Here is a 15,485-nt window from a genome sequence, read left to right on the forward strand (position 1 = left end):
TTTCCGCATTTGAACGTATGGGTTAGGTCACATCAGGGCTGAAATATGGGAAGGTGGCCTCACTCCAAGGGGGGGTTTGGGGTGCTGGTAAACAGCCTGAATCCGATCCGTCGTCGGCCTTGAGGCACCCACCCCATGAGCTACAGGAAGCAAAATAGTTCAAGTTCAGCGTTTGGACCTACAGGTAGAAGTGTATTGATCTCAAAGATGTATTTAGACTCTACACAAGACATTTGCATAATCTGTTTTCCTCCCCTTCAGTGTTCTGCAACTTGCTCTATTGCTGCAAAAATAAAACCCTTTGGGTCTAGGTTGCGATGTGTTTTGAAATGTTTGGAGAGTGAATGTTTTTCATAGCCGATCCTAATATTGTTACTGTGTTCTGATATTCTTTACTTTAATGTTCTTTTGGTTCTTCCCACATATTGTTTACATTAGTGGTGTTCAAGTTAAGAAATCCTTGATTTCATGTGTGTAGGAATTGGTTGTTGAGTGGAATGTGTCTGTCTTCTTTTGAATGGAGGTTGTTTTACAGTTGCAACATCTGTTACATCTGTAAAACCCCTTTAAATTCATCCAGTCACTAATTGTCTTATTCCGTTTTTTATGTGATTTGACAAACGGTGCAATTTTCAACCTTAAATTTGGTGCTTTTGTGTACACTATATGTGGGTGAGTGGAGATGAATGGGTAAAACAGCTTGTCTTTCACAATGAAGTGTCAATGTTTTTTTATAATCCTTTCAGTTATTTTGTGATGTGCATTAAAAGGTAATACTATACGGATGTCATTATCTTTGTGTTGGTTTTAATGTTGTCTTCATTGAAAAAAGTGCCTCTGTCCAGGTTTCTGATTTTAGTCAAAGATGTTTCTATCTCTGTAGTGGGGTAGTCTTTAGCGATAAATTGTTTTGTCAGTATTTCCGCTTCCTGTTCAAATTTATCATCTGTGCAGTTCCTTTTTAAGTGTCTGAACTGACCTGCCGGTATGTTGAGGAGCCATCTGGGTATGTGACAGCTTGAAAAGAGAATGTGGCTGTTCCTTGCTGTAGGTTTCTGTTAGGTACAGCAGACGAGCCTATCCTGAACTACCTTAATCTGTATATCTAAACATTCGATAAGAATAAGTTTCTAAGATGACCATAGCACCCCACTTGTCTGCCGGTCTAATCGTTATGTTATATTGTGTTTGTAATTGTTTTATTTTTTTATTCGTCTTAAATCTGTCTCAACACAATTTAGACTACTATGCATGATGGACCCATCATGGGAAAAGCTCATGAACAAACTAATTCTAGAAAAATGGGATATGAACTAACAATCCATTCCAGATTAAAAGCGTAAAATTGGAAAGTTGCGGGTTATCACTGATAAAGAAGTCAGAGTGAGACTTCGAAACTTTTCTGGTGAAATTTATTGTTGTACCCACATACTTCCATACCATGATAAACATTGATTGATCTAATATTGGGAAGAGCTACTCTGAATTCGATCTACCTATCCATACCGGCCCATGTACGCTATTGAGCATCTGAGCGCATCAACATAGAACCACATGGGACGCCCAGACTTGCACACATACACTGCCGACTACACAGCAACGGCTAGTACACCTACCCGCATGGGCTTGCGCTTGTGCTTCAGCATCCGAGCATCTCGCTACAGAGCCACGTGGGACACCATTACACACGGCAGCAGACAAAATCCGCGAAGACTTCAGGAGAGGTAACATCAGCCAGTATACCAGTGCATGGTGTGAAGCCACCAGAGACATAGATTAATACTGGTTCGCTCCTACATATATCATATCTCCCTGAGATCGGAGTATCGATATGAAAATGTACTCTCCTATATAACCACACTTATTAAATTACGCAAATTGGACCTTTCCAGGAACTGCTGAAGTACCGATAATTTATTAGATTGCCATGACTAGCTATATGAAATAAAATCATATTGGTATTGCGCAATATAATACAGTAGATTAAACTAATAGCCAGTTTTATATTATTGTGGCCTATTAGATCATGGGACTACACAATTATTACTAATTGATGTATTTTTGAAAGAAACAAGTTTACCAACCCGGCTCAATTCTGGGAGAGGGACTCTATACCGGATTATAAATTATCATCATCATCCTGGACATTTGAGTATATACTTGTTTTTACCTTTTGTTTTTCTATATTTTCCTTCTTTTTATATTCATAGTATCTATTTTTTATCTTATTGTTACATGTATTCAGCATATTTTTAAGGCATGATCATGCGTGCAATAAAATTTTAGGAGTAGTATCTCCACTATTTATGCATCTCTATGTTTTATTAATCATTGCTTACTAATAAGTAAACTACCATATTCAATTACTTCTGCGTGACCCCAGATGCAGAGTGCCGGTCTATACTTCTAACTCATAGATCTGTAAAGACATTCATACATCTCCAGCTGATGTCAGTGAATAGATCTTCCATTCCTGACAGCGGGGCTGCTCTTGTCTGCTTTTTCATCATGTCTGATACTGTACTACTGCCACATTTGCCCCTACTACTACCCTTATATAGCCATAGCCACACATCTCTTGCCTTTTCCCTCAGATTCCATACTGTACTGCTACTGCTGCTCTTAAAAAGGCAGATATTTTTCACTGCGGTTGTAAAAACAAAAGCCCATTGCTTCTTCACTTTACCGGAAATCGGGCACACTGTCACCGACTGGCACTTGTTGCATGGAATTTGTGGATCTAGAATATACAGTATATATGTATTTTCTTTAACATAACACCAGACCTGCTGCTACTCCCCAAGATACACACTTTAGACAACTTGCTCAAAGCAAAATCTTTGCTTCTTCACTTCCCCAGCACCTACATTTGTAGTGGTGGAATTGGTGAAGATAGAATATACAGTACATATGTATTATCTTTAACAACAGCAAACCCATTGCTATTCCACAAAAAGGGATAATTTTTAGACTGCTTGTTAAAAACAAGTGGTCGCTTCTGCAGATACCACCATGTGTGTATAGGCAACAGCAGACTGTATTTTAGACAGTTTTTTATTATTATTATTTTAAAAGCATAACAAATCCAAGTGTGCAGTGTGTTATTAAACAGGCAGTTTGTTATTACTGGCTACCATGCATTTCTTTTTACCCATAGCCATATATGTAACTTTGATATTTTTAAAGCTGTCTTTGCATTATAATGTTTGAAAGGGGTTGGAAACAGTCCCAGAAAACCTAAGGGTGCCATACACAAATTTTCAGGGCAATCTGAGCACTTTAAATTTGGGTCGAATTTATTTATAGCCAGATCAAATCTGCTGACCAATTCATTTGAATTGTACCTGAAACGATTTTCAAAAAATTCACTTATCTCTAGCACCTAATAATAGTACATCACAAAGTAATTTAAAGTGAGGTCCAAAATCCTGTATGGAGAGGGCAGTATGGATTTTATTTGCACATTTTTCATTTGACTAAAGAATATCACTTTTGGAGAAGCTGGACTCTTTATATTTTTCCTATCACAAAGTAAAAGTCACACATAGTAGCATAGTACTAACCTACTAATATAACAGCAGTATTTGCAATAAGTCTGTGAAAATCCACTGCAGCGTCAAAAGGAATATATTGGTTTAAGAAGGTCTCTCTTAGAAAAGTGATGAGATTGCGACACATAGTGAGCAGTATGTAGGAATACATAAATGAGATACTTGCAGCTGCCCCTCGGGATATAATGATGCCTGGTAATGATACTTCACCAACGCCAGAGTGCTGTGACTCAACAGCGTAATCTGCAAGCAAAATTAGGAACATGTCTTAATGTGCATTGTATAACAATGGCAAAATTATTATAATTCACTTTAAGTGTTTTAGTACAAAAAAAACCAACTTGAGTTGGAGAGGAATATAAAGGCATACATTTGTAAAGATCACGCAAAATATAAGATTTTTTCATTTTGAATATATATATTTTTAAAAATGACAGTTTTCCTTCTCAGAACATTCACCTAATGTGTTTAGTGCCACCAAGAAGCAGTTTCTAGTGAGCAGATTCTTATACTGCATTAGTGATGAGCGGCAGGGGTCATATTCGAATTCGCAATATTTCACGAATATTTTGTAGAATATTCATTGAATTTTTTATTGCGAATTTTTCAACTTACAACTATTAGACAAAGAAGATTATAGCACTATATTAGCTAAATTGCTCTATATTCGATTTTTTTTCGAATATTCGCTATATTGCTATAACTTCATTTTTCGAATATTCGTAATATTCTAAAACAACAATATATAGCAATATAGCAAATATTCGAAAAAAAATGAATATAGAGCAAAATTCGCAAACACTACTACTCCTAAAGTCAAGTATATTGCAGCCTTCTTATTGGCCCACAAGCTAGAAGCAGGGAGGGATCATGTGTACTGATTAAAAAAATTAAAATCAAATAAAAAAAAAAAAAGGGGAAAAAAATGTGAATATTCGAAATTACGAACATATATAACTATATTCGAAAAATTTGCGAATTTTCGAAGTACCTATATTCACAATAAAAATTTGAAATTTGAATATTCGTGATCAACACTATCATGTACATTATTAGATTGGACTAATTTCAGGAGAAGTTGAAATCCTTTATCAAAAACAGCAATAAATCCATCTGCATTCAGATGTTGATAGCTGCGTTCAGCCATAATTATATAATTTTTAAAATAGGTAAAACAAAGCTCCTGCTATGTGAATGATAAGAATTTGGTTGGCTAAAAATGGAATAATGAACTTGGAAGAGAACCTGTCACCATTATTGATGTTTATTTTATGAAATATTTATATTCACTATAAAATTCCAATATAAAATAACAATTATCGAGCATAAATGGAGTTTCTACTCCAGGTTCCTCACACACTTGAAATACATACTGATAGAGAACTTAGATTGAGAGCTCTACTGTGGAGTGATGATAGGCATGCCCCTACACATTTAGACAGTGGCAATGCTGATTGGACAGTGCAGGAATGTGCACTGACACACCTAGTAACACCCAATTTGCAATTTATTAATACATTTCTAGAAACAATAACAGAGGAAACAAACAAAATAGTATTATAAGAGACTATGCTTCAAAATGATTTTATGTGCAATATGAGTACTCCCTAAAGAAAGACATGTCAAGAGCGGTGACAGGGCCTCTTAAATGGAGTTGTGCCTCTAATAACACTTATCTCCCATACTGTGAAATAAGTATTCCCTGGGGGGTCCGACCGCTGGAACCCCCAGGTATCATGAAAATGGGGGTCAGGGAGTGCCGCAGAACTACCTCATGAGAATGGAGCTGTGGTGGGTCCTCTACTTCACTTGCTTCGATGAGACTGCTGAGTATACTACTCACAGCCATCCCATAGAAGTGAAAGTAGCAGAGGACACATGCACACCACCTCTCCATTCTCATGGGACAGTGTGACAGCACTTGCAGACCTCCATTCTTGTAATTTCTGGGGGTCCTAGTGGTCAGACCCCCAGCAATCACTTATCCCCTAACCACAGCTTAAGTGGACACAAGCCCTTTAAAAAAGAACTTGTTAGACCCTCCAGTGATCAAACACATCCCCTGGCCAGGGGATAAGTATTATTAGGGACACAACCCCTATAAAAGAGAACCTGTTGGACCCTCCAATGTTCAAACACTTATCCCATGACCTGGGGAAATTGGATAAGTGTTATTAGGGACACAACCCCTTTAACCTTTACAGGACTAATCAATTTTTCACCTTTCTGCCCAGGCCATTTTAGCAAATCTGACATGTGTCACTTTATGTGGTAATAACTTTAAAACACTTTTACTTATCCAGGCCATTCCGAGACTGTTTTCTTGTCACATATTGCACTTCAAAACAGTGGTAAAATTGATTCAAAATATTTCATTTTTATTTATAAAAAAATACCAAATTTACCAAAAATTCAGAAAAATTAGCAAATTTGCTAATTTAAATTTCTCTACTTTTATAATAGATAGTAACAACTACAAAAATAGTTATTACTTTACATTCCCCATATGTCTCTTTCATGTTTGGATAATTTTGTGAATTCCACTTTATTTTTTGGGGCTTAGAAGTTTAGAAGCAAATCTTGAAATTTTTAAGAAAATTTCCAAAACTTACTTTTTAAGGATCAGTTCAGGTCTGAAGTCACTTTGTGAGGCTTACATAATAAAAAAAAAACACCCAAAAGTGACCTCATTTTAGAAACTACACTCCTCAAGGTATTCAAAACTGATTTTACAAATGTTGTTAACCCTTTAGGTGTTCCACAAGAATTAATGGAAAATGGAGATGACATTTCAGAATTTCACTTTTTGGGCAGATTTTCCATTTTAATCCATTTTTTCCAGTAACAAAGCAAGGGTTAACAGCCAAACAAAGCTCAATATTTATTGCTCCTCCTTCTCCTTTTCCTGTAACTACTGGAGTATATCCTTAAAATGGAATAAGTATATACTATTGAACTGCACCTCATTTAGTATATAAGTCAAGATCTGGTGTTGTAATATATACTTATTATCTGCGCCATTTGATATATCCTTGTCACTACCCAATAGTATTTGCTTCCTAAAATGATGTTAATAAACAGATCGTAAACAAAGACTTGCAGAGTTTAGAATCAGCCGGGGATGCGGAATAAGATCCCCATGGCAACATGCAGGCCCACGGACCACGTCACTTCCGGTAAGGAGCGGAGTGCAGTGAGTCCGGCACTGCAATAGGCTGTGCCTTGAGACCGCACGTCTCCGTTCGGGATTGGTCGCCAGTTCAGGTGGAAGCAGACTATGGGCGGCACCCCCTACAATGCCCATTGGTTGGTAATTTTGGTAAGTGGAGACTAGCGCCATAAATAGGACACCAAAAAGTCAACACTTCACTACTGCCTTGATATGTAAGCAGAAGCGCTGCCACTGCTTATAGTGCTCTGCAATACTAACAAATCCATGTCCCCGAAGAGCCAATTTTTACTTGGCGAAACACGTCGGATGATGGAATAGATTTTCTAGGGAGAGACGCTATAAGGGAATTTTAGCACAGGTCCGAGGTTCCAGTGGCTGGGGGTCGCCCTTCTCAGGGCGAGTGCTCCGACTACAGCCATTTAGGGATTCCATGCCTATAGACTATTTGGCTTAGGGAAAGCTCATAAGCTGAGGAACATACCCCCCCCCCCCTGATTACTTAATTGTCAGGTTAGTCCTCCTCCAGGTAAGGAACTGATAAGGGCCATACATGTGCCAGCACCCTTCTGCTCCCCCTCTAGAAAGTGCTGTCACATACTTCATTTAGTGTGTCAACTTATTTTATTTATTAAACTAAACAAAAGTTATGTTTTAACTTGCAATAATAAGGCACACTCAGTTCATCAGTATACAAGGAAAAAAAAAAAGCTGTTTTGGCACCGTTTTTATTTTATGTTATTTACAATGTTCATCTGTGGTATATTCTGAAGCCATATATTATTATTTTTTGGGTGACTGTCGTATGTAGGGGTTTATTTTTTTTGGTATAAGATGACGGTTTGATTAGCACTATTTTAGGGTGCACATGAATTTTTTATCACTTGGTATTACACTTTTTGTGATGTAAGGTGACAAAACATTTTTGACACTTTTTATTTTTTTACGGTGTTCACCTGCGGGTTTAGGTCATGTGATATTTTTATACAGCAGGTTCTTACGGATGTGGCAATACCTAATATGTATATTTTTATTTATTTATGTTTTACACAATAAAAGCATTTTTAATACCAAAAAAAAATGTTTTAGTGTCTCCATAGTCTGTAGGATGAGATGTTTTTGTAGGATGAGATGACGGTTAGATTGGTACTATTTTGGGGGCATACTTTTTTTTGTCCCACTCTGGGACTTCAACTTTTGGGGGTCTGATCCCCTTTACAATGCATTACAATGCTTCGGTATTGTAATGCATTGGCTGTAAGTGTATTACAGGCAGCTGGATCTCACAGGCTCTCCCGGAAGGCAGCCAAAATGCCTAAGGAAGGCATCGGGCTGCCTTCCCTGCCATCAGGTCCCTGTCACAGCAGCGTGGGGACCCAATGGACACCCTGCACACGTCTGAAGCCTGCACGTGCCGATGTCAGCGCTGACCGCAGTCGTGCAGGGGTTAATGCAGGCGATTTCACCAATGCTGGCACATACAGTAGGAGTCCGGCTATCAGTGACTGCCAGACCCCTGCTGCAGATCGGGCGGGCGCAGCTCCTGCACCCACCCGATCAGCGCTGTACATGTACGGTGCTGAGCGTTAAGGGGTTAACTAACTCATTTAAGCAACCCAAAGTAAAGTTCAATAGCAATGTTACAATTACTGCAAAATGAATAAAACAACTCTATTTTTTCATACTCTTAGATCAGTGACATTGCTGAATTACTGAATACAGCTTACTGAAAACTGCTTTCCAAAATCAGCGGCTGCATATGGAACAATTGGCACGTGCAATATATCATGTAGCGTCTTGTCTTTTAATGTGCTTAGAAATCATGAATCTGATGATTCAGTGGTTTTGCAATTGTGACACTTCCTAACTCTGACTCATACCAGTGAGGCCTGACACACCTCGTGTATGGGAGGTTACTTTAATTTACAGCAATTGGAAGTGTTTGCATCATCCAAAATAAGCCTCCTACGTTATGTTATATAATATTGTAAGTAAAAGTGAGCCTATATTTTCAGAGACCGCTCTATGCTTCTCCTGTTGTTAAAGTGGATCTGCTATCTGGCTATGATGCTTTGTATAAGGTCTACTCCTCTGTTAGCCAACATAGCACAAAAAATATAGGGGGTCATTTAATAAAACCAGCGTTTTTGACACCAGTCTTAATAACCCCTATATCTGGCGGTGCCACATACGGTACTTCAAACAAAAGATTGACAACATGATAGAAAGCTTCAGTCCCAGCAGCCTCTCTACGCAACTTTACAATCCTCTTCCCCCAAAACCCACTTCTCCACCATTACACAGGCATAAACTTAGAACTTAGAAAACGTTCACACCACATATCTGAAATAATTAAGGACTTATTTTCAAGATCTCTTTGATATTCTGTGCCTGATGAAGAGACTGAAGTAGTCTTGAAAGCTTGCTATGTAACATCATTGCTTCTATTTTTGTTGGCCATTAAAAGGTATCAAACCTGTTTCTCTTAAGAATACTAAACTAGTTTTGTACTGGCTAACACATTATTGCTTTTGGCACCGTCGACCACTTTGTTCTGTTACAAACTCCCTCTACTTTTGGTCTCATGGCCTTGGCCCTCTCCTCGATCAGCTCATACCTCACAGATTAGACATTAAGGGGGTCATTTACTATTCAGTTGCACCGCTATCTGTGACTTTGCCCCGCTCACACCAGGTCTAAAATTGTTTGGTGTGACGTAGGCAGGGAACGGCCAATAGGCCTGTCTCAATTTCCATTTTCTACACCTGTTTTAGGTGTAGAAAATGGTCTGAATGTAAGACAGCTAGGAAGCTGTCTTACATTTAGAACTTCGGCGGAACCATCGGCAGCTATGGGCCTTTAATAAGACCGGTGTCTTAATAAATGTGCCTGCCATTCTTACACCACCTCCTTGTGTCATCCTCTCTTCAAGGACCTCTGCTTTTCTAAATCTATACCTTTGGCCTAGGGCAAATCATAGTCCAGTTGCTTTCAGAATCACTTCTATGTTGACGACTAGTGAAGGCCGAACATCGGCCGGGACAGTTCGCAAACGCGATCAAATGTTTGCGAACGCGATCAAATGTTTGCGAACGCGATCAAATGTTCGCGAACTGTAAGTTCGCGGCGGGCCCCATTCACTTTAAAGGCAGGCAAGCCTGTAATACCTTCAGGTCATATTTACAGCCACCAAATGCTTACTAGAAGTGCACAAATAGTCCCACAACATGGACCGTGACATAACAGATGTATTATTCGAATTTGCGATCTCCATTCATTATTTTTTTCAATGCGAAATATCGGCAATGTAATTTTAATCTATGCGCTTGCGCAAAATAGGCGCAGCCTACTGCAGCAACTGGGTTTCCACCAGACCTAAGTTGGACGCGATCAGAAAAAATGGTTGGCAACATTTTTTGCGACGTTGAGGAAGGTACATTAGGCGGTCACAGGATAAATATTTAACTGTCGGCCAGTACAGGCCCCAAAAATTTGCCAATAGGCATTACCTGTCAGCAAAGAACTTTGGATTCTGTGGCTGGAGGTACATTAGGCGTACACAGGATAAATATGTAACTGTCAGCCAGTACAGGCTCCAAAAATTAGTCAATAGACGTTCACCTGACAGCAAAGAACTTTGGATTCTGTGGCTGGAGGTACATTAGGCGGTCACAGGATAAAAATGTACACTTGAAAAATATGAGATCTGCACACCCTAGATGGTGGGTGCTAGTAGAGGACAGACGTCAAATAGATTCACAGGAGAAATCCACGGCACACCATATGCATTACATCAATTAATCGTTAACGATTAATTGATGTAATGCACATGGTGTGCCGTGGATTTCTCCTGTGAACAGGATAAAAATGTAACTGTCGGCCAGTACAGGCCCCAAAAATTAGGCTTTCAACGGACATAAAAGGCCTTTTATGCCACTGTATTTACCTAAGACAGGGACGATGATTTGTTCTGGGTGGTGGCAGATATTTGTGGGCTCTCATTAGGACAGGACACTGGACGAGGGGCAAGCCAATAGTTCCATGGAAAATTGTGCCAGCTCTGGCCACAGGTCAAGCCTGCACACCCATTAGTCCATCGCTTCTCAGAGCGTCCACATCGGCCGTTAACCCGATGTAGTCGGACACCTGTCAGTCTAGGCGTTCCCCGAGGCTCGATCTATAGGACGGCTGTCGATGGGTTGGCTGCAAGAATGATCTCATATCCGAAGTGACCAACACATCTTCAAACCGCCCTCTTCTTCCATGCGCTGTTGGATTGGTACCCACAACGGTTTCTCTGTGAGTGAAAATTCCTCTGCCAGCACCTTAAAATGCAGAATGCAGCATTTCTCAAAGCAAAGCCTGGAAGTGCTGCATTCTGACAGCCTTCTGTGATGGTGGTAACATTTCCGCCATTTTGTGTTTGTACCGGGGGTCCAAGTACGTTGCCACCCATTACTGGTCCTTGCCTTTTATACGAGGGTCCCTCTTCAAACACTGGAGCATGAAGGCCACCATTTGCACTAAACTGGAAGCGGTGGAGTGGCCTGGCTCCTGCTCATCATCCAGGATAATGTCGTCCTCGTTCTCCTCCCCCCCATCCACAGACAACACCAGGGATCCCAGAAACGTTTAAAGCATGCTCTTCTTGCTCCTCCTCCGCCCCGGCACCATCCTCCTCTGACTCCTCTTCAGACTCCTGTTACAAGGTTAAGTTCCAGCGTGTCGGGCTGTCACAAATCAGACAACTGACGGGCAGGTGGTGTCACCGCTGAACGTCAGCAAGGCGAGCCATGGCCGTGTAAGATCTTCTAAAATGGCCAGAGATCTTCCTGGCCTGCCGGAAGACGTCCTGGCCCCCGGGGTATTTGGCAACGAATCACTGCAGGACTAAGTTCCGGACGTGTGCTATGCACGGAACGTGTGTCATTTTGCCCTATTATTTTGCCCCACACATTATTGCTTTTGGCACCGTCAACCACTTTGTTCTGTTACAAACTCCCTCTACTTTTGGTCTCATGGCCTTGGCCCTCTCCTCGATCAGCTCATACCTCACAGATTAGACATTAAGGGGGTAATTTACTATTCAGTTGTACCGCTATCTGTGACTTTGCCCCGCTCACACCAGGTCTAAAATTGTGGGTGTGATGTAGGCAGGGAACGGCCAATAGGCCTGTCTCAATTTCCATTTTCTACACCTGTTTTAGGTGTAGAAAATGGTCTGAATGTAAGACAGCTAGGAAGCTGTCTTACATTTAGAACTTCGGCGGAACCATCGGCAGCTATGGGCCTTTAATAAGACCGGTGTCTTAATAAATGTGCCTGCCATTCTTACACCACCTCCTTGTGTCATCCTCTCTTCAAGGACCTCTGCTTTTCTAAATCTATACCTTTGGCCTAGGGCAAATCATAGTCCAGTTTCTTTCAGAATCACTACTATGTTGACGACTAGTGAAGGCCGAACATCGGCCGGGACGGTTCGCAAACGCGATCAAATGTTCGCGAACTGCAAGTTCGCGGCGGGCCCCATTCACTTTAAAGGCAGGCAAGCCTGTAATACCTTCAGGTCATATTTACAGCCACCAAATGCTTACTAGAAGTGCACAAATAGTCCCACAACATGGACCGTGACATAACAGATGTATTATTCGAATTTGCGATCTCCATTCATTATTTTTTTCAATGCGAAATATCGGCAATGTAATTTTAATCTATGCGCTTGCGCAAAATAGGCGCAGCCTACTGCAGCAACTGGGTTTCCACCAGACCGAAGTTGGACGCGATCAGAAAAAATGGTTGGCAACATTTTTTGCGACGTTGAGGAAGGTACATTAGGCGTACACAGGATAAATATGTAACTGTCAGCCAGTACAGGCTCCAAAAATTAGTCAATAGACGTTCACCTGACAGCAAAGAACTTTGGATTCTGTGGCTGGAGGTACATTAGGCGGTCACAGGATAAAAATGTACACTTGAAAAATATGAGATCTGCACACCCTAGATGGTGGGTGCTAGTAGAGGACAGACGTCAAATAGATTCACAGGAGAAATCCACGGCACACCATATGCATTACATCAATTAATCGTTAACGATTAATTGATGTATTATGTTGAAGCAGGTATAGAGAACCCCTTAATCAATATTTGGTGAAAGCAGGTATATCACACCCCTGAATTAGTATTTTGTGGAAGAAGGTATATCGCACCCCTCAATCAGTATTTTGTGGAAGCAGGTATATCAAACCCCTTAATCAGTATTTTGTGAAAGCAGGTGTATCGCAGGCCTCAAATATTTGGTGGAAGCAGGTATATCAATCCCCTTAATCAGTATTTTGTAAAATCAGGTATATAGAACACTTTAATTAATATTTGGTGGAAGCAGGTATATTGCACCCATCAATGAGTATTTTGTGGAAGCCGGTATGGAAGCAGGTATATTGCACCCATCAATGAGTATTTTGTGGAAGCCGGTATATAAAAAACCCTTAAATCAATATTTTGTGGAAGTAGGTATATTGCAGCTCTCAATCAGTATTTTGTGGAAGCAGGTATATCAAACCCCTTAATCAGTAGTTTGTGGAAGCAGGTGTATTGCAGGCCTTAATCAATATTTGGTGGAAGCAGGTATATCAGTCCCCTTAATCAATATTTTGTGGAAGCGGGTATATAAAAACCCCTTAATCAGTATTTTGTGGAAGCATGGAATATCGCACCCCTCAATCTGTATTTTGTGGAAGCAGTTATATAGAACCCCTTAATCAATATTTGGTGGAAGCAGGTATATGGCACCCCTCAATCAGTATTTTGTGGAAGCAGGTATATCAAACCCCTTAATCAGTATTTTGTGGAAGCAGGTGTATCGCAGGCCCCAATCTGTATTATGTTGAAGCAGGTATATAGAACCCCTTAATCAATATTTGGTGGAAGCAGGTATATTGCACCCATCAATCAGTATTTTGTGGAAGAAGATATATAAAAAACCCTTAATCAATATTTTGTGGAAGTAGGTGTATCGCAGGCCTCAAATAATATTTGGTGGAAGCAGGTTTATCAATCCCCTTGATCAGTATTTTGTGGAAGTAGGTATATAAAAACCCCTTAATCAGTAATTTGTGGAACCAGGTATATCGCACCCCTTAATCTGCATTTTGTGGAAGCAAGTATATAGAACCCCTTAATCAGTATTTTGTGGAAGCAGGTATATCGCACCCCTCAATCAGTATTTTGTGGAAGCATGTATATAAACCCCTTAATCAGTATTTTGTGGAAGCAGGTGTATCGCAGGTCTCAATCAATATTTGGTGGAAATAGAAATATCAATTTCGTAATCAGTATTTTGTGGAAACAGGCATATAAAAAACCCATAATCAGTATTTTGTGGAAGCAGGTATATCGCACCCCTCAATCTGTTTTATGTGGAAGCAGGTATATAGAACCCCTTAATCAGTATTTTGTGGAAGCAGGTGTATTGCAGGCCTCAATCAATATTTGGTGGAAGCAGGTATATCGCACCCCTCAATCAGTATTTTGTGGAAGCAGGTATATCAAACCCCTTAATCAGTATTTTGTGGAAGCAGGTGTATCGCAGGCCCCAATCTGTATTATGTTGAAGCAGGTATATAGAACCCCTTAATCAATATTTGGTGGAAGCAGGTATATTGCACCCATCAATCAGTATTTTGTGGAAGAAGATATATAAAAAACCCTTAATCAATATTTTGTGGAAGTAGGTGTATCGCAGGCCTCAAATAATATTTGGTGGAAGCAGGTTTATCAATCCCCTTGATCAGTATTTTGTGGAAGTAGGTATATAAAAACCCCTTAATCAGTAATTTGTGGAACCAGGTATATCGCACCCCTTAATCTGCATTTTGTGGAAGCAAGTATATAGAACCCCTTAATCAGTATTTTGTGGAAGCAGGTATATCGCACCCCTCAATCAGTATTTTGTGGAAGCATGTATATAAACCCCTTAATCAGTATTTTGTGGAAGCAGGTGTATCGCAGGTCTCAATCAATATTTGGTGGAAATAGAAATATCAATTTCGTAATCAGTATTTTGTGGAAACAGGCATATAAAAAACCCATAATCAGTATTTTGTGGAAGCAGGTATATCGCACCCCTCAATCTGTTTTATGTGGAAGCAGGTATATAGAACCCCTTAATCAGTATTTTGTGGAAGCAGGTGTATTGCAGGCCTCAATCAATATTTGGTGGAAGCAGGTATATCGCACCCCTTAATCAGTATTTTGTGGAACCAGGTATATCGCAGGCCTCAATCAATATTTGGTGGAAGCAGGAATATCGCACCTCTCAATCAGTATTTTGTAGAAGCAGTTATATCAAACCCCTTTATAAGTTTTTTGGGGGGCAACAGGTATATAATACCTGTTGCAAATAGTTGTTCCAATAACGCTTGTCCCTCTATATACCTGCGGTATCGCAGCAGAACCGCACACAACTGCTACACAATACAAATGTACTATATACTTTCTAAGTTAGAAAGTATATTATAGGTATATCACACTCCTCAGTATATCACACCTATCAATAGCACACCTATACCAGTCCTTTGTGGCCCTATTAGCTAGCGTGTAGTGTCCCTAACAGCCTGTCCATGCTCCACAAAGCAACCTCTTCCTACACTGGCAAAACACAGAATGTAAAATGGCTGCCAGATCGAGTTCTGTTAAAAGGTGAGGCGGGTGTCCATGTGCTGAAATGTCTAAATTGGCTGTCCTGTCCCACCTGATGTGTGTGTCAT

At 40.1% G+C, this 15,485-nt stretch overlaps 1 protein-coding gene across 1 annotated transcript in view; it reads right to left on the reverse strand.

Moving 5' to 3' along the window:
- Positions 1–15,485, reverse strand: part of LOC122927672 (dual oxidase 1-like) — a 260,004-nt gene that overhangs the window by 66,755 nt on the left and 177,764 nt on the right. The window contains exon 24 of the mRNA XM_044279744.1: positions 3,564–3,794. Within this exon, the coding sequence (XP_044135679.1) occupies positions 3,564–3,794 (231 nt within the window). The remainder of the gene's footprint in view (positions 1–3,563; positions 3,795–15,485) is intronic.

The sequence above is a fragment of the Bufo gargarizans genome, chromosome 2 (genome assembly GCF_014858855.1).
Source record: "Bufo gargarizans isolate SCDJY-AF-19 chromosome 2, ASM1485885v1, whole genome shotgun sequence".
NCBI lineage: Eukaryota > Metazoa > Chordata > Amphibia > Anura > Bufonidae > Bufo > Bufo gargarizans.